The sequence below is a fragment of the Cervus canadensis genome, chromosome 2 (genome assembly GCF_019320065.1).
Source record: "Cervus canadensis isolate Bull #8, Minnesota chromosome 2, ASM1932006v1, whole genome shotgun sequence".
In the NCBI taxonomy this organism is placed as follows: domain Eukaryota; kingdom Metazoa; phylum Chordata; class Mammalia; order Artiodactyla; family Cervidae; genus Cervus; species Cervus canadensis.
This window is the reverse complement of record NC_057387.1, coordinates 76389095-76412919: the sequence shown is the minus strand read 5'-3', so window position 1 is coordinate 76412919 and position 23825 is coordinate 76389095. Positions and strand designations below refer to the sequence as shown.

The 23825-nt window shown below is 40.9% G+C and overlaps 1 protein-coding gene across 8 annotated transcripts in view; it reads left to right on the top strand.

The window, feature by feature from the left end:
- The first annotated feature begins 253 nt into the window (after nt 1-253).
- RAVER2 (ribonucleoprotein, PTB binding 2) overlaps nt 254-23825 on the top strand; it is a 136698-nt gene continuing 113126 nt past the window's right edge. For all 8 annotated transcript variants that reach the window (XM_043461077.1, XM_043461074.1, XM_043461076.1 and 5 more), the window contains exon 1: nt 254-628. In XM_043461077.1, coding sequence (XP_043317012.1) covers nt 401-628 — 228 coding nt within the window. In that variant the 5' untranslated portion in view covers nt 254-400. The remainder of the gene's footprint in view (nt 629-23825) is intronic.

The window sequence follows — 23825 nt, the reverse complement described above, 5'->3', positions numbered from 1 at the left end:
GCCAAAGAGCCGCATACCTAGTGTCCCAGCCTGGGAGTTCCCTGGGGCTTTGCGGGGAGGGGAGCGCGCCCGCCCGCGCCCGCACAGGTGTCCCGGGGGCTGCGCCGAGGCCCTCGCGGGCGGGCGGGAGGGGCGGGCGCTCCAGTGCTCCGGGGCCCGCGGCCCGAGGGGAGGTTCCCGCGAGGTGGTTCTGGGCTCCTCCTCGGCGCTCAGGTTTCCTCTTCCCGCCCGCCGGCTGCCGGCTGCGGCGCCGCCTCCGTCCCCCTTCTCCCTCCCTCCCCGCGGCTGGGCCCGCTCTGCGGCCTCGGCCCGCCTCGCCCCCGCCCGGGCTTCCTCCCGCTCGCTCTCTCCCTTCCCCTCGAGCCTCCGAGGAGCCCGCAGCCGCGGGGCGCCCGGGAAGATGGCGGCGGCGGGAGGCGGCGGCGGCGGCGAAGGGGGCGCGGCGGCGCCGGGGTCGGGGCCGCGCGGGCCGAGCCCCTTCACCGAGGCGCGCGACGACGCCCGGGGCCCCGTACCCGCGGCGCTGCACCCGGAGGAGGTCGCCGCGCGGCTGCAGCGGATGCGCCGGGAGCTTAGCAACCGCAGAAAAATCCTGGTGAAGAACCTGCCCCAGGACAGCAGCTGCCAGGTACGGGGACGGGCTGCGAGGCGGCGCGTCCCCGGGGGCTCCGGCGCAGCAGAGCTGCCCCTTAGGTGTCCAGGCTGGTGCCCGGCGTCTGCGAGCGGTCCGGGGGAGGAGGGGTCGTGTAGAGTTACGAGCACCGTCCGTGGCTTTTGCAGAGCCCCCCGGTTTCTGCGCCCGCGGTCGCCCCGCGAGGGAGGCACGTTAAGAAACTGAGGCTCGGAGAGGCGAAGGGGCTTCTCCAAGGTCACGGGAACCCGGAGCGCTGTCTCTAAGTCCGGCCGGTTCCAGGATCGTGTGTCGCGGGAGGGGTTTGGGGGAGTAGGTGAAGGAGAGTGGCGGTGGGCTGCGGAGCAGAGTTTGGGTTGGGAGGGGGCGGAAAGCAAGGCTTTGGGAGCCCGTTGGGACGGGCGCGGGGTCCCGCTGGATCCTCGGGACCTGGGCGTGCCATGGGGGGCGGGGTCACGGGAGAGCTAGGAGTGAGTTTTGCTGCTCTTTGGAGCACTTGCCCGAGTTTGCATGAAACAACTCTGTTCCCTCAGTCTGCTAAGACCCTGGTTATAGAGGTTATCGCAGCGCTCTGGGGAGCCTTGCTGCCGTCTTACTGACTCCGACAAGGCTTCAAGATAGGTTTCTCTGCGTCTTTGAACCAAATTAACTGTTGCTTTAAGCTCTGCATCTAATTGACTTTCCACCACCACCCCCGCCCCTGCCTCCTGGATTGCCAAATTAACAGGCTTGTTTGCTCATTGTAAGAAAACTAGAAAACAGAAGGAATCGCGACGGAGGGTGGGAGTGGGATAGAAATCACCTGTATGTTTGATACTTAAAGATAACCGCTGTTAACGTGAAATACTATCTTTCCCTGTGTGCATGCATTTTTTTTTTAAACCAAAAAAACCCCGACTTTCTTTGACTGCTCAGGGTTTCTTAATTGTCTAGATGTTCACGTATATTTAACATTTAGCTAGAATTTCTATATTTTGTGGGGATGGGGAGGGTGGGCTGTCCTGGTGGTTGCAGATTTGAGGCAATTTGTGTAGCTCCCTCCTATATTAGGATGCATGGTATTCCGGGGGGCTGCCTATTGATAATTGCAGCGTTCTTCCATTAGATCCGTTAAATAATGAGACCATTGCCTCGCTGCTTTGTAATTAGATCTTACATAGGCATTCACTATAAATGTGAGCATGTAACCTTGTAACCCATATGCATGAAGGGCCATTTTGTTTCAAAAAAGCAATGCAAAAAAGTCTCTGTTAGTATCTGTACATATCTCATCCCTCTTTCAACTCTTTCCATTATTGTCCACTTCCCCTTAGGCGGGTTATGTTTTGTAATGCTGTAAGGACAACTGCAATGGACTGATTTCATTGAAGCAGCTTTCCCATGCCCACGCAAAGACAGGACAGCAAGTGAGCTCAGAAAGAGGGAGACTTGGAAAAGGCAGATGGCATTAAAAAAAAAAATTGAAGGAATAGTTTTATGTGTAGGTAATCTGGAAGAGAGAGGAGTGTCTTGATTTCCTTTGTAGAATGTCAGTTACTTTTGCTATCACATTTCTTTGAATCAATTCTAAAAATATTTGGACCATAAATTTTAGACATTTCTATTTTTCCTTTGCTGTTGGTATCTTTCTCATATCCCGTCTTAAGAGACTTGGAAAAAAATATATCAGAGTCCAATAAAAGGAATAGTTAATTACTTGTTAGTGATGGAGAGAGGTTTTATGAAAATCACACTGATTTATATCTTTGAGGTAGTCTCCCTCTGTTATGAATTTATGTGTAATCTCAATTTTAGGATTTTCTATAAGATAGATGGAATTTGAGCAAACTCGGGGAGAAAGTGAGGGACAGGGAAGCCTGGCATGCTGCAGTTCATGGAGTTGCAAAGAGTTGGACTTGACTTAGTGACCCAACAACAACGATAAGGTAATAAGCATAAATTATCAAATGAAATTGGTATAAGATCTCTATATGTAGATGAATCTTTTACTGGCAAGTAAAGTATCTGAAATTTTTATGTTAAATTTTTATGCCAGGTTTTTTTGAGAACTGAAGAGTTTCATCTGTAAGCAACAAAACAAGCTGTTTTTAGCACCTGGAATACTAGTTTCCAGACTTGTCCTAGTCTTTATTTTTTGTATGATCATTTCTATAATGAAATATTTTAAGTATTTCTGATAATGCAGTTTTAAAATTTAAACAGATCAGTGTTTGATTACAGATAACATTTGTTTGAATAGTGGTTTTTTTTTTTTTTGCTATTGTCTTCAGTACTTGTACTGTTCCTAGGTTTTCTGATCACAGTCATAACTATCAATGGTCTGTGTTACATAAATTACTAGAGTAGACCAAATATGCTAATTTTTAAAAGCAATTAAAAGACACTTTTTTTTCAGACTAAAGAATTGCTATTTTTACTAGTCCAATAAAATTAACATTTACTTGATCTACTTCTCACGTTGGAATATTTCCATGAATGTGTTCTGCAAAGATTTTGTTTTATGTTTTATTTCCCATAGCAATTCTAATTCTGATTTTACCTAGTGGCTGCATTTTACTGTCAACTTATTAGTGAAGGATTAAGTTTAATTTTATTTTGTATTGTTTAACCAATATCACCTAGATAAACTCCTATTTGCTCCTTATGAAATGACTAACATGGTTAAAAAAAGTTAAAAGACTACTTTTTGTCCAGCTTCTAAGTAATGAGATGTTTTAAATACCCAAATTCTTGTTCTTTTCTAGGAGAAGCTATGTTTATTCATTCATTTATTTGGTAACATCACATTATGGATCAAAGTCATTCCTAACTCGAGTTCTCAAACTGTAGTCATGTTTCTAGAAACGCTGTGTTGGTGATTGATCAGTAGGAGCCCAGTGATTTCTTCTTAACATTTTGAAAACATGGACGTTTTCTTAATTAAACATAGTTTTCTTAAATCTTACTCATGTTTTGTTTAATTTTTGGTATAAGAGATTTACAATAGCATCCCACAGCTATACTCTTCCTATGATTAGAAGACATACAATGTTATTTTTAAGTGGGAGATTTTAAAGGTACAAATATCAAATACCTTACAGTAGTAGAAATACTTGCTCTAAAAAAATGAACACCTTGAGAACTAATAAGTTCTCAAAAGAATAGTCACCATGCCATCAGTCAGGTGCTGCCTGGTGACCATCGTATGCTTTCTGGAGTCCTCCCAGCCCTCTGTGTTCTCATAGCTTCTACTCTGGTTCATATCCTTTTCATTTCTTGCACAAGTTGTTTCTGTTTGTTGCCTACTCTCATTACTGTGCTATCTTTTATGTTTTAGCCCATCCTGTTATACTTCCCTGAGAGAGCATTCCCAAAGCACAAATATGACCATGTCACTCTCCTATTAAAACAACAAATCTTTGACTCCACATTCCCATTCCCAACACTGATTCTCAAATTTTCCTTCAATTCTCCCTTATTTGTCTCTTTTCCTCAAATTGTAAGGAACAGTGAACCTGAATTAGCCTACTGCAAGAGCGAAATTCCTTTGAAGCTGCATGTTCTGTCTGAAAAATTCACATTGATTTTATGTTCTAGTAAAGTTGGATTTAATATAAAGCAATGACTTAAACTCAGTTAACTTCCTCCAGATCTTTTTTTCATAAACTTGACACTTAAGGAAGATCCACTATCTTTATCCTGTGATTTTCCATACTCTGGTATTACCATGGAATAATACGCAGACATCACTTGAGAAGCATGACATACTAGGATAGAAATGTAAGGCTCTAGCTTTTTGTGACTTGGCCCCTGCCTACATTTCTAGTTTCATTTTTTATTGGTCCTGCCCTGGATTCAACTCTAATTTTTTTAAAGCTACCTCAATCCCTGAGTACTCCATGCCACTGTGGTTTGATATTTATAGTTATGTCTTTGAATGTATGTGTTTGGGAATGTAATTGTAGTGATTGATTTATTATGACTAATATTTACAATAATTACTATCATTATTTATAATGAATAATAACGATGCTGTGAGAACTGGTTCTTATTCACTGTAGCCATTGTGTATATGTGTGTGTCTATATGTGTGAATAATCTTTTGCAACTCTGACTTTAGAATTTTGATTAGTTAAGGTAGTGCCCTAATATGTGGATTTTTAAATGTATTTCTTAAATTGTGTATATTTTATGATTAACCTGATTCTGTTTCAGTAGCATTGTTACTAGGGTTTCAAAGTGGAGAAACAGTGGTATTTATTTCCTATATCGTTTTGAGTTCACTCAGTTTTCTTTCTTACATATCATATGCGTGTATTTTGTCTTTGTTGTATTTATTTTAAAATCTGAAAGACATTGTGTAATCAGAAAATGTGAAGTGCTTGGGCCAATAGCCAGGATTGGTAAATAGAAAAAACACTCTGTTGTCTCACTTTGGGTATTGGTAACTTTCATTTCATGGCAAATAGATGGGGGAAAAAATGGAAACAGTGAGAGACTTTATTTTCTTGGGCTTCAAAATCACTGCAGATAGTGACCACAGCCATGAAATTAAAAGACATTTGCTTCTTGAAAGAAAAGCTATGACCAACCTAGACAGCATATTAAAAAGCAGAGACGTTACTTTGTCAACAAAAGTCCATCTAGTCAAAGCTATGGTTTTTCCAGTAGTCATGTATGGATATGAGGGTTGGACCATAAAGAAAGCTGAGCGCTAAAGAATTGATGCTTTTGAACTGTGGTGTTGGAGAAAACCCTTGAGACTCCCTTGGACTGCAAGGAGATCCAACCAATCAATCCTAAAGGAAATTAATTCTGAATATTCATTGGAAGGACTGATGTTGAAGCTGAAACTCCAATACTTTGGCCACCTGATGTGAAGAACTTGACTTATTGGAAAAGAACCTGATGTTGGGAAAGATTGAAGGCAGGAGGAGAAGGGGACGACAGAGGATGAGATGATTGGATGGCATCACCGACTCGATAGACATGAGTTTGAGCAAGCTGTGGGAGTTGGTGATGGACAGGGAAGTCTGGTGTGCTGCTGTCCATGGGGTCACAAAGAGTCAGAAACAACTGAGCAACTGAACTGAAATTTGATTTCAAAGTGCTCTATTATGGTAGTCAATTGAGAAGCTTGATGGTTAATTCATGGAGGCCCATTTGAAAGCATAGCACTTTTTAGAATAGCAAACTACCAAATGTAGGAAACTCTGGTTGATTTTCTCCTTAAATGTTATCTATTCCCACTTTTCTTTTATGATAGTCAGAAAATAATAGAGTTTTCTCACATGCTTTGTGTTCTTTAACTGTGGGATTTAAAAATATACCTTATTTGTTTTCTCTAACAATATATTCAGTAATTATTGCCTCATTTTAAGCTGGAGCTATTATTCATCACTTTTTCCTGACAATACTAGGATGTTTTTACATTATGAAATCATTCTTTTTCTTACTGAGGATGTCATTTTGCTTACTTCAAAAGTTACTTTTCTTAGTGTACTGGTTTCTACTACTAAAAAGTTACCTATCGCATTTTCTTTTTTTAGTGTAATTACAGTTGACTTAGGGATTCTACATATTTCCTGTGTCCCAGTGTAACAAGGACACTGAAAGCTGCTAAAAGAATATATTTCTACATTTCTGGGACACCACTGGCTCAGTGAGCTTCTAGTCTTGGCAGAAATTCTTAAAAAGTGTTTCAGCAATGCTTATTCTTGCTCTAAAAACACATTTGAGAAGAGGAGTATTTTGTGGTCAGCATCACAATGCCGAGTGGTAAGGAGCAGTCTAGAGAACTTTCAGGTGATTTATAGACCACTCCCTAGTTAATGAATGAGTTATGCTTGTAAGTCATTTTTGGACTTGCAACATAGAAGGGATATAGTAGGTGGTAATTAGCTTTGCTGGTTAGCATTTTAACATTTATTTAAGCTATGATGCTTCTAAAGTGTAAGATTACTCTAAATAGTACAATAATATCTGGCTAGCTTTGTGCTAGAGCAGAGACTTCCAGCTTCCAGTCATTGATGGGTGCACCTGTGTCTTATGTGAGATGCTCAAGAAGGGGCTGCATTTAAGAGAACTGTTCTGTAAATAAATAAGATTCAGAAGATCAGAAGCAGCATTAAATGAGATCAACTCCAATCAAAGGCTGTTGCTGCTAATAGGGTTACTAACCCCCTGAGTTTTGTCTCTTGATTGTTCTATTTGCACTTACTGTCCCTTAAGGGTCTCCAGGGCTCATGTCTCATCTGTGGGCAGAAAGCTTTGTGCTTAGCCCAGCTAGAACAGGCTAATGAAAGAATATTAAAATAGAAATACAGAAAACCAAATCATCTGTAAATTTAAAGATCTGTAATTGCTTACTAGAAATCCTGGGTGTGTTTTTACTTCGTTTGCCTGAGAAGCAGTTGCCTTACTCACAGGGGACAGCGTTCAGGGAGGGTTACTGAATGAGAAGTGGGAAGATCAGGCCACTTAGAACATGTGTCTGTATTATCAGCTTTGGCTCATGATTATCTGCAGAAGACCATCCTTGGTTGCTATACCAAATATCTTCCACTTGTTTCTCCAGACCTTTCTCCACCCTTATCACCTGCTTTGTGTCCTTGGAGGCTGACTTTACTCTGGGTTGCACTAACAGGGCTCTCCTATTCTCTGGCTTCTGATTGCATTGGCCAAACCTCTAGGGGGAGATCAAAGGGTGGAGGAGGGAGAGAGTGAGGCATTTATTCACCCAGGTCCCTATCTTCCAGGTTACCTGGGGCTTGGTTGTTTCCTCTGTCAAAGGTCACAGTTTCTTTCCAGTGGGTCTCTACATGCAACCAGAGGTGGCTCAGCTGGTAAAGAATCCGCCTGCAATGCAGGAGACTTGGGTTCAATCCCTGGGTTGGGAAGATCCCCTGGAGAAGCGAATGGCAACCCACTCCAGTATTCTGGCCTGGAGAATTCCATGGACTATATAGTCCATGGGGTCGCAAGGAGTCAGAACACGACTGAGCGACTTTCACTTTCATTCAACTAGGCTACCTGCGTGGTTGTAATCACTCCCCTTGCCTTATTAGGCCTGGGGGTTGTAGTGGACTGGCGGTTGCTAACCATGGGCTTTCTGTGAACTTCTGAAGATAGTTTCTTTCAAAAATTCTCTCCAGCTACTCAGGTTTTGAGCGTGCCATCTGTTTCTTGCTCAGCCCCTGATGCTGTTGCCTACCTTCTCAGTCTCCTTTTTTCTTCTTGTTTTTCTTAATAGCACCCAGATCTTTCTCTGAGGACCTACCTCTCCCTTATTTAGTGATGTGGTTTGACTGGGTTTGCTCTCTGTTCCCATCTGTGCAAGTGACATAACCAATGAACGAAATTCTTCACTTCTGCCATTGGGATTGTTTAAAGGATGGGCAGTAACCTGGACCTATGCCAGTCAACACAGGGTAGTCCCTTGGCCACGGTGATTATTTCAGCCTAGTATAATAAAGAAGCTTAGGACTTTGGTTGTTAAGGTAAATAATTCTTTCTTTGCATGGAATATGAATGCAGAGACTCATTGCTCTGATTCAGCTGACATTATGAGGACAAAGCAGACATCCAAAGGAGAATTGACCTGAAAAGAAAAAAAGAAGGAAGGAAAGAGCAGAGAAGCTGAGCTAGAACCCTGGTCAAACTGTGTCTAACACTTGACCTACCTTTGAATTTCTTAGTTATGTAAGACTCTAACTTCCCTTCTCCTCCTACCCTCAATCTTTCCCAGCATATCAGGGTCTTTTTCAATGAGTCAGCTTTTCTCATCAGGTAACCAAAGTATTGGGGCTTCAATATCAGTCCTTCCAAAGCATATTCAGAGTTGATTTCCTTTAGGATTGACTGGTTTCATCTCCTTGCTCTCTAAGGGACTCTTGGAAGTCTTCTCCAGCACCACAGTTGGAAAGCATCATTTCTTTGGTGTTCAGCCTTCTTCATGGTCCAACTCCCACATCCATATATGACTACTGGAAAAAGCATAGCTTTGACTATACGGACCTTTGTTGACAATTTGTTGGCAAAGTGATGTCTCTGCTTTTTAATATGCTGTCTAGGTTTGTCATAACTATTCTTTTTCCAAGTGGATCTTATGTTATTACAACCAGTAGTATCCTAAATAATACAGAATTTTAATTTAAAAAACATGAAACCTTAGTGGAAAGGATGGTAGAAGATGTTTTATCTAACCCTTTTGTTGAATAGTGTGTTAGTTGCTCAGTCTTATCTGACTCTTCACAACCCCATAAACTGTAGCCCACCAGGCTCTTCTGTCTATGGAATTCTCCAGGCAAGAATATTGGAGTGGGTTGCCCTGCTCTCCTCCAGGAGATCTTCCCGACTCAAGGATTAAACTCAGGTCTCCTGCATTGCATGAATACAATTTGCAGGGTCCTAAACACATGGATTCCAGCACATTTTTTAACATGTTTAGTCTCAAAGAAATCACTTCTTTGTAAGATATCCTGCTCCATCTTCAGACAGCTTTTGTTGTTATAAATGTCTTATTTATATTAAATATATAAAATCTATTTCCCTGAAATTTTGATTTCTTGACCCAACTTTTCTCCTCTAGTAGCATGGAGAAATTATGATATTCTCTTTTTTAACTTATAACCTTGCTTCCTTCAAACCAGTCAATTTAGAACATGAGTCTGAGTTGCCTCACCGTCTTGGTTATTTTTCTCTAAACACACACCACTATCATTTTGTTGTTGGATCTCGTAAAATGTGGCACATAGAATTGAGTATGGTAGTCTAGTTGAGATCTCCTTGTCATCCCTCAGCTGGAGCAAAGTCTCTTTTCTCTGAATTTCTATAATAATGATAATAATCTTCATTTGTTGGAGGCCTGCTCTGGTGGCACAGTGGTAAAGAATTCGACTGCCAATGCTGGAGATGTGGATTTAATCCCTGGGTTAGTAAGATCCCCTGGAGAAGAAAATGGCAACCCACTCCAGTATTCTTGCCTGGAGAATCCCGTGGGCAGAGGAAACTGGCGGGCTACAGTCCATGGGGTTGCAAAGAAGTTGGACAGGACTTAGCAACTAAACAACTGTTGCTAGGCACTGTGCTGCTTTTGCATTATATTTAATACTTTTTTCATGGCTGTGAGATCAGAATTTTTTAATTCTCATTTTATTGATAGGGAAACAGATGCAAAATTAATGTCAAGCAGTCTGTGCAGTCATTCAGCTTGTTGGTAGAGTGGAGAAACGCTAATGTCTTTTTGATTCCAAAGTTATATTCTTAACCCACCCTATATTATGATTGTAATTCCCATACATACCCTATATCCTAAGTGTTTCGAAGGACAGGGTTATGTAATATTTACCTTGGTGTCACCAGTGTTTAACCTAGAAGCTGACACGTTGTTCCACGGGAAGTTTAATACAGAAGGAGACTGCCCACCTATTTGTTCTAAAATGCTGTGCTTCTGTTAATGTGTCTGGCACATGGCAGGCTTTCAGGATTAGCTTGTAAGATGAACACATTTTGCATTGTAAGACTGTGTTAGCTTTTTTGGCAGTGAACTCCATTCACATATAATTATTCTATCAGTCAACTGTTTATGGCTTGTGAATAGGTTGAAAGCTGTAAACCCTCTCTCCGGAAAAGTTCTAATGCTCATGTGCAAGTTGCTCAGTCGTGTCCGACTCTTTGCGACCCCATGGACTGTGTAAGTCCATGGAATTCTCCAGGCCAGAATACTGGAGTGAGTAGCCTTTCCCTTCTCCAGGGGATTTTCCCAGCCCAGGGATCAAACTGGGGTCTCCCGCATTGCAGGCAGATTCTTTACCAACTGAGCCACAAGGGAAGCCCAAGAATACTGGAGTGGGTAGCCTATCCCTTCTTCAGCAGATCTTCCCAACCCAGGAATCGAACTGGGGTCTCCTGCATTGCAGGCAGATTCTTTACCAACTGAGCTATTAGGGAATCCCTTTTAATGTTCATAGGCACATAGAAATCTGCATGTAATTTCAAGGTGCTGCAGATCTTTTGCAATTTACCTCTGATCTCATTCTGGGAGATTTTATACTTAGATTGAGGAACACCTTTCCACACTATTATAATTTTGATCATGTTTTTGGGACATCACCTGAGTATGGGCCACTTGAACAGGTCCAAAGCTGCTGATTGAGAAGAGTTTTCAGCAGAAACTTCTGTGGGCCACATTTATGCATAGGTGGCATGGTCCTCTTTCTGAGCAAGAAATAAATCAGGCTTCTTAATTTTCTTTCTAAGAAAGTCACCTATGTCACTTAGGTTTGATGTCAATGTTCGTTGTTCTCTGGTTATGCGGTATTACTAACACTTTACATAGTATGCCTGGCACAGAGTAGATGTTTAGAATATTTTTTCTTAGAGTCTAAGATACTATAATGTATTATTTCCCACTTAACATGTGTGGATGCAAAGGTTTCTCTTTTAAAAGCATATCAAGACTGTTCACAGTAACTATTGCTATGATAAATTTCTTCTTTGTTAGATTTCTGAGTCCTAACTTATTGTGTGTCCCTAAATTTGTTTTCTAGGCATTTGATGCTTAATTTTTTTTTTATGCTTAATTTTGAGCTTATTTACCATCATTAGATTTCCTTTAGATTCTTATGCTAATGAGTTTGTGAGTTTGCTTTTGCTTTGTGAGTTTGAAGCTTTCTGTTAAACCTTTGTTACCAATATAGCATTAGAATTGCATTTGTTTGAGCCTGTATTTGCACACATATTCTTTGCCTCTTTCCTGCCATCGCCTTTCACCCAGCCCCGCCTCACTTCCTTTGTCCTAGCCAATAAGTTTTTATATCTTTCCTTATCCCACTATAGAGATTATCTGCTGTAGTTCCCAGCTTGCCTTTATTTCCTGAACTTTGAATCTTCTGTTACCCTCAAGTTCAGCTGCTTGCTTTTGATTTCAGATTAGTCTCCATCTCTCTGACTTTATATCTTGCTAGTTTTTTTGCATCCTGATCTAGAATAGAAGTAACAAACAAACAAAAAAGAAGTAACAGCAATAAACAAGAACATTTGAATCTGGAAAGTTTTAAATTTTGAAATAATCACAAACTTACAGAAAAGTTATAAGTACAAATATCTTATTTTTCCTGAACTGTTTGAGAGAGTACTGACCTACTTTCTATTAACCTGAGGACTTTTATTGTGTATTTCTTAAAAATATGGACTTTCTCCAGCATAAACACATCATTACTGTGAAACTTTGTGAAACTACCATGAAAAAGTTGGCTTAAAACTCAACATTCAAAAGACTTAAGATCATGGCATCCAGTCCTATCACTTCATGGCAAATAGATGGGAAACAATGGAAACAGTGAGAGATTTTATTTTCTTGGGCTCCAAAATCACTGCAGATGGTGACTGCAGCCATGAAATTAAAAGACTGTTGCTCCTTGGAAGAAAAGCTATGACCAACCTAGACAGTATATTAAAAAACAGACATTACTTTGTCAATAAAGGTACATCTTGTCAAAGCTATGGTTTTTCCAGTAGTCATGTATGGATGTGAGGGTTGGACCATAAAGCTGAGGGCCGAATAATTGATGCTTTTGAACTGTGGTGTTGGAGAAGATTCTTGAGAGTCCCAGGGACTGCAAGGAGATCCAACCAGTCCATCCTAAAGGAGAGCAGTCCTGAATATTCATTGCAAGGACTGATGTTGAAGCTGAAACTCCAATTCTTTGGCCACCTGATATGAAGAACTAACTCATTGGAAAAGACCCTGATGCTGGGAAAGATTGAAGGTGGGAGGAGAAGGGGACGACAGAGCATGAAATGGTTGGATGGCATCACCGACTCGATAGATGTGAGTTTGAGTAGGCTCTTGGCGTACTGCAGTCCATGGGATTGCAAAGTGTCGGACACGACTGAACAATGGAACTGAACCATGAAACTAAAAACTCTGCCATCTAGTCTTCAGATCACGTGTAAGTTTTGCCTGTTTTCCCATTAATATCTTTTATAGTGAAAGGATCCAGTTCAGAATCACATACTGCACTTAGTCATGTCTTTTTAGTCTTCAGTCTGAAATAACTAGTCTTTTACAATTTCAACCCTTTCAAAGATTACAGGCCAGTTACTTTATAGAGTGTCCTTCAATTTGGGTATTCTTTATAATTAAGTTAGTTCTGCATAATTAGATTCATGTTATATAGCCTTGGCAGGAACATCACGGGGTGATACATGCTGTAGAATTTTCCCATTGTTGGTAAAGTTATCTTGATCCCTCTGACTTTGTTAAAAGTGGTATCTGCCGGGCTTCTACAAGCAGATTTGTAATTCTATTTGTAATTAATAAAGATTTTGAAATGAGATACCTCAATTAAAACAGGCATACCTCATTTTAGTGTACTTTGCTTTATTAGCACTTCACAGATACTGCATTTTCTTTACAAGTTGAAAGTTTATCAAGCAAGTCTCTCAGCACCATTTTCCCAACAGTATTTGCTCACTTTGTGTCTCTGTATCACATTTTGGCAATTTTTGTAGTATTTCCAACTTTTTCATTGTCACATTTGTGATGGATCTGTGATCAGTGATCTTTGGTACTACTGCAAAAAGAGTACGATGTGCTAAAGGCTCAGATGATGGAGAGCAATTCTTTAACAAGTTCAGTTCAGCCGCTCAGTCATGTCTGACTCTTTGCAACCCCATGAGCTGCAGCACACCAGGCCTCCCTGTCCATCACCAACTCCCGGAGCTTACCCAAACTCATGTCCATTGAGTCAGTGATGCCATACAACCATGTCATCCTCTGTCATCCCCTTCTCCTCCCGCCTTCAATCTTTCCCAACATCAGGATCTTTTCCAATGAGTCAGCTCTTCCCATCAGGTGGCCAAAATATTGGAGTTTCAGCTTCAGCATCAGTCCTTCCGATGAACACCCAGGACTGATCTCCTTTAGGATGGACTGGTTGGATCTTCTTGCAGTCCAAGGGACTCTCAAGAGTCTTCTCCAATACCACAGTTCAAAAGCATCAATTCTTCTGCACTCAGCTTTCTTTATAGTCCAACTCTCACATCCGTACATGACCACTGGAAAAACCATAGCCTTGACTAGATGGACCTTTGTTGACAAAGTAATGTCTCTGCTTTTTAATATGCTGTCTAGGCTGGTCATAACTTTCCTTCCAAGGAGTAAGTGTCTTTTAATTTCATGGCTGCAATCACCATTGCAGTGATTTTGAAGCCCCCAAAAATCAAGTCTGACACTGTTTCCACTGTCTCCCCATCTATTTCCCATGAAGTGATGGGACCGGATGCCATGATCTTCGTTTTCTGAATGTTGAGCTTTAAACCAACTTTTTCACTCCTCTTTCACTTTCATCAAGAGGCTCTTTAGTTCTTCTTCGCTTTCTGCCATAAGGGTGGTGTTATCTGCATATCTGAGGTTATTGATATTTCTCCCGGGAATCTTGCTTCCAGCTTGTTCTTCTTCCAGCCCAGAGTTTCTCATGATGTACTCTACATATAAGATACATAAGCAGGGTGACAATATACAGCCTTGATGTACTCCTTTTCCTATTTGGAACCAGTCTGTTGTTCCATGTCCAGTTCTAACTGTTGCTTATTGACCTGCATACAGGTTTCTCAAGAGTCAGATCAGGTGGTCTGGTATTCCCATCTCTTTCAGAATTTTCCACAGTTAAGTATTTTTAAATTATGTGCTTTTTTAAGACAGTGCTACTGCACACAATATGACAGGATAGTGTAAACATAACTTTCATATGCACTGGGAAGGCAAAAAAAAAATGTGTCTCACTTTGTTTGGATATTCACTTTATTGAGTGACCTGGAACCAAACCTATAGTATCTCTGAAGTATGCCTGTATTCCCTTTCTAGTGTTCAGTTTATTAATTCATTACTTTATATCAAAAGTAAACTCTTGGTTTCCTATGTTGTTCAGTGAGTTATGCTCCATTACTATCATTACTTACTTTTATGCCTTAATTGTTTTACATTTGGACAATGGGAGCTTCTTTAAGCTGGCCCCTATTTCCTTTTTTAAATAAACTTTTTATTTTGGATTAATTTTTGATTTACAGAAAAAGTTACAAAGGTAGTATGTGGAGTTCCCATATATTCTCTACCCAGTTTCCCCTAATGTCACATCTTGTAATCAAGGCAAACTAGTTAAGACTAAGGAAGTAACATTGGTACATTATTATTAACTTAACTGTAGACTTTGCTTGGATTTCATTTGTTTACTCGCGTATGTCCTTTTCCTGTTGCAGGTTACCTGTTGCAGGTACCACATTGCATTTAGTTAGCACATCTCAGTCTCCATTATGCACCTGTTTCTTAGTCTTGTCTTTGTTTCTCATGACTTGATAATTTGGTCAGAAATTTTTTAGAACGCCCTTCACCTTGGGTTTGTATAATCATTTTATTATGGGAGATCAGGGTTATGGAATTTTGGGAAGAATTCCACACAGGTGAAGTCCACTTCTGATCATGTTGTTTGATGGGGTACATGTCATCAGCATGACTTCTACTGGTGATGTTAACCTTGATCATTTGTTTAAAATTATGTCTGCTACATCACTTCTTTTTAAAGATTCTTTTTTTTTTTCCCTGTTCACTGTTCTTTGGAAACAAGTCACCAGTTTGGTTCTCACACTTAAGGAATGGGTCCTTTTTTTTTGTAAATTATAGTTGATTTGCAATGTTGGATTAGTTTCAAGTGTAGAACATAGTGATTCAGTATTTTTATAGATTATACTGCATTTAAAGTAATGAAATATTAGCTATATTCTAGCTATATTCCCTGTGTCATATATTACATCCTTATATCTTGCTTATTTAATACATGGTGCTTTGTACTTCTTCATCCCCTACCCCTATCTCTTGTGCCCTTTCCCCATCTCTGTCCCCTTGGTAACCACTAGTCTGTTCTCTGTGTCAGTAAATCTGTTTCTATTTTGTTATATTCATTTCTTTCTTTGTTTTATTTTTTGAATTCCACATGTAAGTGATAACACAGTATTTGTCTTTCTCTGTCTGACTTATTTCACTAAGCATAATACCTTCCAGGTCTAAGTATGTCGTAGCAAATGGCAAAATTCCATTATTTTTAACATTATTTTAAACTAATTATTAATCATTATTTTAAGCTATTATTCCATTGTGTGTACATATACAATATCTTTTTTTATCCATTCATCTTTTCGTGGACACTTAGGTTGCTTCTATATCTTGTCTCTTGGCCTGATATACTTTTGTCATGTCCCTGTCATTCACTGAGCAGTTCCTTGGTTTTTGACACAATAAGGTGTTGTAGCTTGTTACTTTTTGTGCTTTAGCCCAGGGGTCTCAAACCCCGAGGCTGTGGACTGGTACTGCTCTGTGGCCAGTTAGAAACCGGGCCGCACAGCCGGAGGTGAGTGGCGCACGAGCAAGCCAAGCTTTATCTGTGTTTATCGCCGCTCCCCATCGCTCCCATTTCCACCAGAGCTCCGTCTCCTGTTAGATCAGTGGAGGCATTGGATTCTTATAGGAGCACAATAAATTTAATGTGCTTTAATCATCCCCAAACCATCCCCATCCCTTGCCTGCTCTGTGGAAAAATTGTCTTCCACGAAACCGGTCCCTGGTGCCAAAAAGATTTGGGACCACTGCTTTAGCCCTTGAATCCTCCATTTCATTGGGGTTGTGTTCCCCCAAATGCATGTATTGAAGCCCTAAGTGCCGGTATGGCTGGGGTCTCTGTGGAAGTAATTAACTTTAAAGGAAGTCATAAAGGTGTGGCCTTGGTCTGATAGGACGATTGTCACTGAAGAAAAGACACCAGAGGACTCTCTGCTGTGTGCCTCACCCCCAGCCCCGCCCCAGTGAGTACAGTCACCAAGGAGAGGCCGTGGGAGGACACAGTGAGGAGGCGGCCATGTACGCGCCAGGGAGATCTCAGCAGAAGCCAAACCAAATAGGGCCTTGATCTTGGCGTTCTAGCTTTCAGAATTGTGAGGAAGGTTAGGTTTCTGTTGCCTGTGATATTTTGTGGTGGCAGTCTGGATGACCATTACAGAGCCTCGTTTCTTTTAGGGGAAATGATGTGAAGAAGCCAGGATCTGGGACCTAGATGTACTCATTGCCTTTGAGATGTCACTACTGTCAATTGCTCTTAGTAGGCAAAGCTCTAGAATATACGAGCGTATGTATTATGTACACACATGTGTTTCCGCCTTTATCTATTGAGAGTAGTGAGTTCACACTGATGTATCAGATTGCAGTCTAACATAATGGATTTCTTACTAGCTCTCTCCCAATCCATATTTGTTCCTTCTTTTTCTGACAGTGAGAAACGTGATGTTTATTGTCCTTAACATGCTGACTTAGTTGAACAATTCTCCTGTGAGTAAGTAGTCTCCCATCACCACTGTGAGGAAACTGTCTCCTCTCCCATGCAGATGCCCACTTCATCAAGAAGGATTTAAGCGCCTTCTTCCTGCACTGGGCTGTTCTACCGGCCAGAAGGCCTCCTATCCTGCTTCAGTTCTTAACACTCTGTGCTGGGTTTTCCTTCTGGGCAAGTGTCCTTCTCACCTTGCTTGAGCTCTGAAACCTGAGGTATTAAATAAGATATTTGATGTAAAGTATGTTTAAGGGACAGTTGTTGTTTAGTCGTTAAGTCACATCTGACTCTTTTGTGACCCCATGGGCTATAACCCACCAGTCTCCTGTGTCCGTGAGATTTCCCAGGCAAAATTATTGGAGTGGGCTGCCATTTCCTTCTCCAGGGGATCTTCCTGACCCAGGGATTGAACATGCGTCTCCTGCATTGGCAGGCAGGTTCTTTACCACGGAGCCACCAGCGAGGGTACAGTGTTATCTATTATTAGTGATTGTTGTGGGCAGAATTTAGAACTAGCCCCCCAAGATTTCTAATCCATGAAACTGTGACTATGACGAGGTATCACATGTGTGATTGTTACATACATGACAAAAGAGAATTTTTGCACATCTAATTAAGGTTATTACGCAGTTGATTTGGGATTATCAAAAGGGAGATTATCCAGGTGAGCCATATCTGATCATACTAGTCCTTTAAAAGCAGCATTTTCTCCAGCTGTTAGCAGCTGGAGACATCAGATGATTTGAAGCACAGGAAGGATTTGATGCACTGTTGCTGGATTTGAAGATGGAGGGGTCCACATAACAAGGATTTTAGAGCCGTCTCTAGATGCTGAGTGTGGTCCCCAACTGACAACCAGCAAGAGAATGGGGACTTCAGTTCAACAACTGCAAGAAACTGGATTCTGCTAACTGCCTTCATGAGTGGAAGTGCATTCTTCCTTAGAGCTTCCAGATAAGAGCTCAGCCTGTCTAAGACCTTGATTTTGGCCTTGAGAGACCCTGAGAATTCATTTGAGCCTGCCAGAACTTTTGACCTACAGAACTGAGAGATAACAAATGGGGGTTATTTTTAAACAATTTAATTTGTGATAATTAGTCATGCATTGAGGGGATGTTTGAAAGAAAAACACTTGTGTCAGAGAAGAGGAGATTGTGATTTCTGTGTGGCTTTTCTTTGGGAAAATAAATAAATTTTCTTTGGTTATCTAAATCTATTAGATTTAACAAATCTATCTACATTTTCTTTGGTTATCTAAATCTATCTCTTGGGGATGTCTGTAAGCAAGAACTGCTCATGGAGAACCTCTTATTGCTAGATATATAATATTCGTTAATTTGAGGTATGTAAATATTTTCTTTTAAAGAAGTAAGTTATGTATTAGGTTAGTGTAAAGAGGGTAACTTTTTTGAGCACTTTATTTTTTCTTTTTGCTCAGAACTTTTTTTAAATGGAATATAGTTGCTTTACAATGCTGTGTTGGTTTCTATTGTATGATCAAGTAGATCAGCCATATGCATACCTATATCCCCTCTTGGACTTCCCTTCCAGTGCCCCCCGCCCCTGCCTCAGGTGCACCTAACTGAGCTTCCTGAGCTTTATAGCAGCTTCCAACTAGGTGGTAGTATATATATATATATCAATCTCAATCTCCCAATTCGTCCCACCCCCACTCTTTCCCTTAAGTCCATATGTCTGTTCTCTGTGTCTGGATCTCTATTCCTGGCTTGGAAATAGCTTCATCTGTACCATTTTTCTATATTCCACACATGTGCATTAATACACAGTATTTGTTTTTCTCTTTCTGACTTCACTCTATATGACAGACTCTAGGCCCATCCGTGTCTTTACAAATGACCCTGTTTTGTTCCTTTTAGTGACTGAGTCATGACTCAGTAAAGAATCTGCAATGCAGGAGACCTGGATTTGATCCCTGGGTTGGGAAGATCCCCTGGTGAAGGGAATGGCAACTCGCCCCAGTATTCTTGCCTGGAAAATTCTGTGGACAGAGATGCCTGGTGGGCTACAGTCCATGAGGTTGCAGCGTTGGACACGACTGAGCGACTAACACACACTCAGTATCCCATTGTATATATGTGCCGCATCTTATGTATCTATTCATCTCTCACTGGACACTTCGGTTGGTTCCTTGTCCTGGCTGTTGTGACTAGTGGGGCAATGAACGTTGGGGTGCATGTGTCCTTTTGAATTATGATTTTCTCAGGGCAAATGCCCAGGAGTGGGATTGCTGGGTCATGTGGTACTGCTGTGTTTAGTTTTTCAAGGAACCGCCACACTATTCTCCATAGTGGCTATATCAACTTACATTCCCACCGGCAGTGTAGGAGGGTTCCCTTTTTTCCACATCCTCTCCAGCACTTACTGTTTGTAGATTTTTTGATAATGGCCATTCTGACTGGTGTGAATTGATAACCTCATTGTAGTTTTGATTTATATTTCCCTGTAATTACTTTGCCAACAAAGGTCCATCTAGTCAAGGCTATGGTTTTTCCAGTGGTCATGTATGGATGTGAGAGTTGGACTGTGAAGAAAGCTGAGTGCCGAAAAATTGATGCTTTTGAACTGTGGTGTTGGAGAAGACTCTTGAGAGTCCCTTGGACTGCAAGAAGATCCAACCAGTCCATCCTAAAGGAGATCAGTTCTGGGTGTTCATCGGAAGGACTGATGCTGAAGCTGAAACTCCAATACTTTGGCCACCTCATGCGAAGAGTTGACTCATTTGAAAACACCCTGACGCTAGGAAAGATTGAGGGCAGGAGGAGAAGGGGACAACAGAGGATGAGACGGCTGGATGGTATCACTGACTCAGTGGACATGAGTTTGAGTAAACTCCAGGAGTTGGTGATGGACAGGGAGGCCTGGCGTGCTGTGATTCACGGGGTCGCAGAGTCGGACACGACGGAGTGACTGAACTGAACTGAATAATTAGTGATGTTGACCATCTTTTCATCTATATGTCTTCTTTGGAGAAATGTCAATTGAGGTCTCCTGCCTGTTTTTTGATTGGGTTGTTTTTCTATACTGAGCTGCATGGGCTGTTTGTGTCTTTTGGCGACTAGTCCTTTGTTGCTTCGTTTGCAAATATTTTCTCTCATCCTGAGGGTTGTCTTTTCATCTTGTTTATGATTTCCTTTGCTGTGCAAGAGCTTTTAAGTTTAATTAGGTCCCATTTGTTTATTTTTGTTTTTATTTTCATTGCTTTAGGAGGTAGATCAAATATTTTCTTTTAAAAAAGTGAGCTATGTATTAGGTTAGTGTAAAGAGAGTAATTTTTGAGCACTTTAAAAGTATTGGTTTATGTTTAGGTTGTAAAATAATCTCAGAAAAGAATGCTGTACTGGAGTTGATTAAGATATGTAGAAACAAATATGCATTTAAATATTCAAAGTCTGCTTTTTGCTAGACGTTGGAGACCTTTTTACGAACAAGGTCAGATGCATGGTATTTGCTATTTACTAAGCCTGCAGTCTAAGGAAGATTCAGGTATATAAGCAGTTAAAATACAGATGATGGTTGCTATGAGTGTTGTGATGGGAAAAGTAAAAAATGCTCTGGGAGTACAGAAGAAGGATATCTACTCCACACTTGAGAAATTCAGAAAGGCTTCTTAGAGAAGTTCATTTAAGTTGAAACCCAGGGAGAGAGAAATAAACTAGGGGAAGGGAGCTAAAGAGAGGGGTGAGGAATATTCATAGCAATACGCAGAGTTTGAGAAGTGTAGTGATTCAACATAAGGCTAGCACATGAAGCAGGACCAGATGATTGTAAGCTATTTAAGAGAATTTGAATTTTATTTTAAAGAAAATGAGAGTCCACTGAAATATTTAAACAAGGGAGTGCTGCATTCAGACGTCTAGCTGTCAAAAAGTAAAATTGTTGCTTTTATCTCCCAACCTTTGTTCTTAACCCTGATCTCTGCTCTAAGGTTAGGAGGTTAGTGATGTCGTAAGTGTTAGAAATGTGATGGAAATGAATATTTCATAGATTTTATTTTTGTATCACTGATACTTAAGATATAGTATAGTAGTTCAGCATGTTTGCTCTAAAGTCTGTCAAATTGTGTTTGAATCCCAGACTCATTACATATTGTCTGTACAAGTTCCTTCTCTAGGCTTCAGTAACCTTGGCTATAAAGTCAATAATAATATCCAACTTAAAAATCCAGACCATGGGGTTGTTATGGTTAAACAAGATTATTTCAATAAAAAGCCTGGGATAAAGTAAAAATTCAGTAAATTATTATTATTATTATACTGCTAATAAAAAAGCTGAAAGTTTACTAATCTTTTTTAGGCCAAGTCAAAATGTTCCTCTGGCAAAAACTTGGTATTCAAATGAACTTTCCAGCAAAACAGCTGCATTGAAAGCTGTTAAAAATTTAGCTGAGTTAAAATTGACACCACATTTTCTCAGCCAAGGTGACTTCCCTGGTGGCTCAGACGGTAAAGCGTCTGCCTAAAGTGCTGGAGACCGGGTCCAATCCCTGGGTCAGGAAGATCTCCTGGAGAAAAGGAAATGGCAACCCACTTCAGTATTCTTGCCTGGAAAATCCCATGGACAGTGGAGCCTGGTAGGCTACAGTCCACAGGGTTGCAGAGAGTCGGGCTCAACTGAGCAACTTCACGTTCTTTCACACCTTACTCACCCAATATCATGAAATGTATCTGGCCTTGTGTTGGGCCAAAAAAAGTATTATCTGGTGTGTAACATTCGAAGGCAGTTCTAAGCAAGCAATGGCATACATAGGTGTAGCTCCTCAGTGAGACATCAGAGGTGGAAATAAAAATTTGGAGACCACTGGCATGAAGATAGGATTTAAGTCATCACAATAGATGTAGAAAAAACTACTGATAACATTTAACACCCATTCATAATAAAAACTCATAGCAAATAGGAATAGAAGTTTCCCAAACTTAAAGATTATCTCCAGAAACCAAAAGCAATCGTATTCAATGGTAAAATATTTAAAAATTTCCCTGTGAGATTAAGGGCAATACCAGAATCACTTTATGGCTAGAATAATGTAGCTAACTCTAACTGACTAAAAACTAAGTGAATAAAGCATTTTACAACTTTTGGAAGACAGTAGATTATATATAATATTTATATTAATTTGTATTTATATACATACATGAGCAAATATGCCAGCAAAATGCAGTATGCCAGCAAATTTGGAAAACTCAGCAGTGGCCACAGGACTAGAAAAGGTCAGTTTTCATTCCAATCCCAAAGAAAGGCAATGCCAAAGAATGTTAAAACTACTGCAAAATTGCACTCATCTCACATGCTAGCTAAGTAATGCTCAAAATTCTCCAAGCCAGCCTTCAACAGTATGTGAACCATGAACTTCCAGATGTTCAAGCTGGTTTTAGAAAAGGCAGAGGAACCAGAGATCAAACTGCCAACATCCGTTGGATTGTCGAAAAAGCAAGAGAGTTCCAGAAAAAACATCTACTTTTGCTTTGACTACACCAAAGCCTTTGTGTGGATCACAATAAACTGTGGAAAATTCTTCAAGAGATGGGAATACCGGACCACCTGACCTGCCTCCTGAGAAACCTGTATGCAGGTCAAGAGGCAACAGTTAGAACTGGACATGGAACAACAGACTGGTTCCAAAGTGGGAAAAGAATAAGTCAAAGCTGAATGTTATCACCCTGCTTATTTAACTTATATGCAGAGTACATCATGCAAAATGCTGGGCTGGATGAAGCACAAGCTGAAATTGAGATTGCTGGGAGAAATATCAGTAACCTCAGATATGCAGATGACACCACCTTTATGGCAGAAAATGAAGAAGAACTAAAGAACCTCTTGATGAGAGTGAAAGAGGAGGGTGAAAAAGTTGGCTTAAAACTTAGCATTCAAAAAACTAAGATCATGGCATCTGGTCCCATCACTTCATGGCAAATAGATGGGTAAATAATGGAAACAGTGGCTGACTTTATTTTCTTGGGCTCCAAAATCACAGCAGATGGTAATTGCAGCCATGAAATTAAAAGATGCTTGCTCCTTGGAAGAAAAGCTATGACCAACCTAGACAACATATTTAAAAGCAGAGACATTACTTTGTGGACCAAGGTCTGTCTAGTCAAAGCTGTGGTTTTTCCAGTAGTCATGTGTGGATGTGAAAGTTGAAGAAAGCTGAGTACCTAAGAATTGATGCTTTTGAAATGTGGTGTTGGAGAAGACTCTTGAGAGTCCCTTGGACTGCAAGGAGATCCAACCAGTCAATCCTAAAGGAAATCAGTCCTGAATATTCATTGGAAGGACTGATGCTGAAGCTGAAACTCCAATACTTTGGCCACTTGATGCAAAGAACTGACTCATTGAAAAAGACCCTGATGCTGGGAAAGGTTGAAGGCAGGAGGAGAAGGGGATGACAGAGAATAAAATAGTTGGATGGCATCACCGACTTGATGGACATGAGTTTGAGCAAGCTCCAGGAGTTGGTGATGGACAGGGAAGCCTGGCGTGCTGCAGTCTATGGGGTCACAAAGAGTTGGACACGACTGAGCAACTGAACTGATCTGACATCCATAGAGAAGTTGACTGGTTGATTGAGGGGGCTACCTAAACTAAAATCTGGTGAGGCATACCAACAGGTTAGAAACTCAGGCAGGTGTCATTGCTACAGTCTTATTTATTTGGCTGCATCAAATCTTCCTTGTGGTGTATGGGCTTTTGTCTAGTTGTGGCCCAGGATCTAGAGTGTGTGGGCTCAGTAGTTGCAGCACATGAGCTTAATTGCACCGTGGCCTGTGCACTCTTAGTTCCCTGACCAAGGATAGAACCTGTAGCCCCTGTGTTGGAAG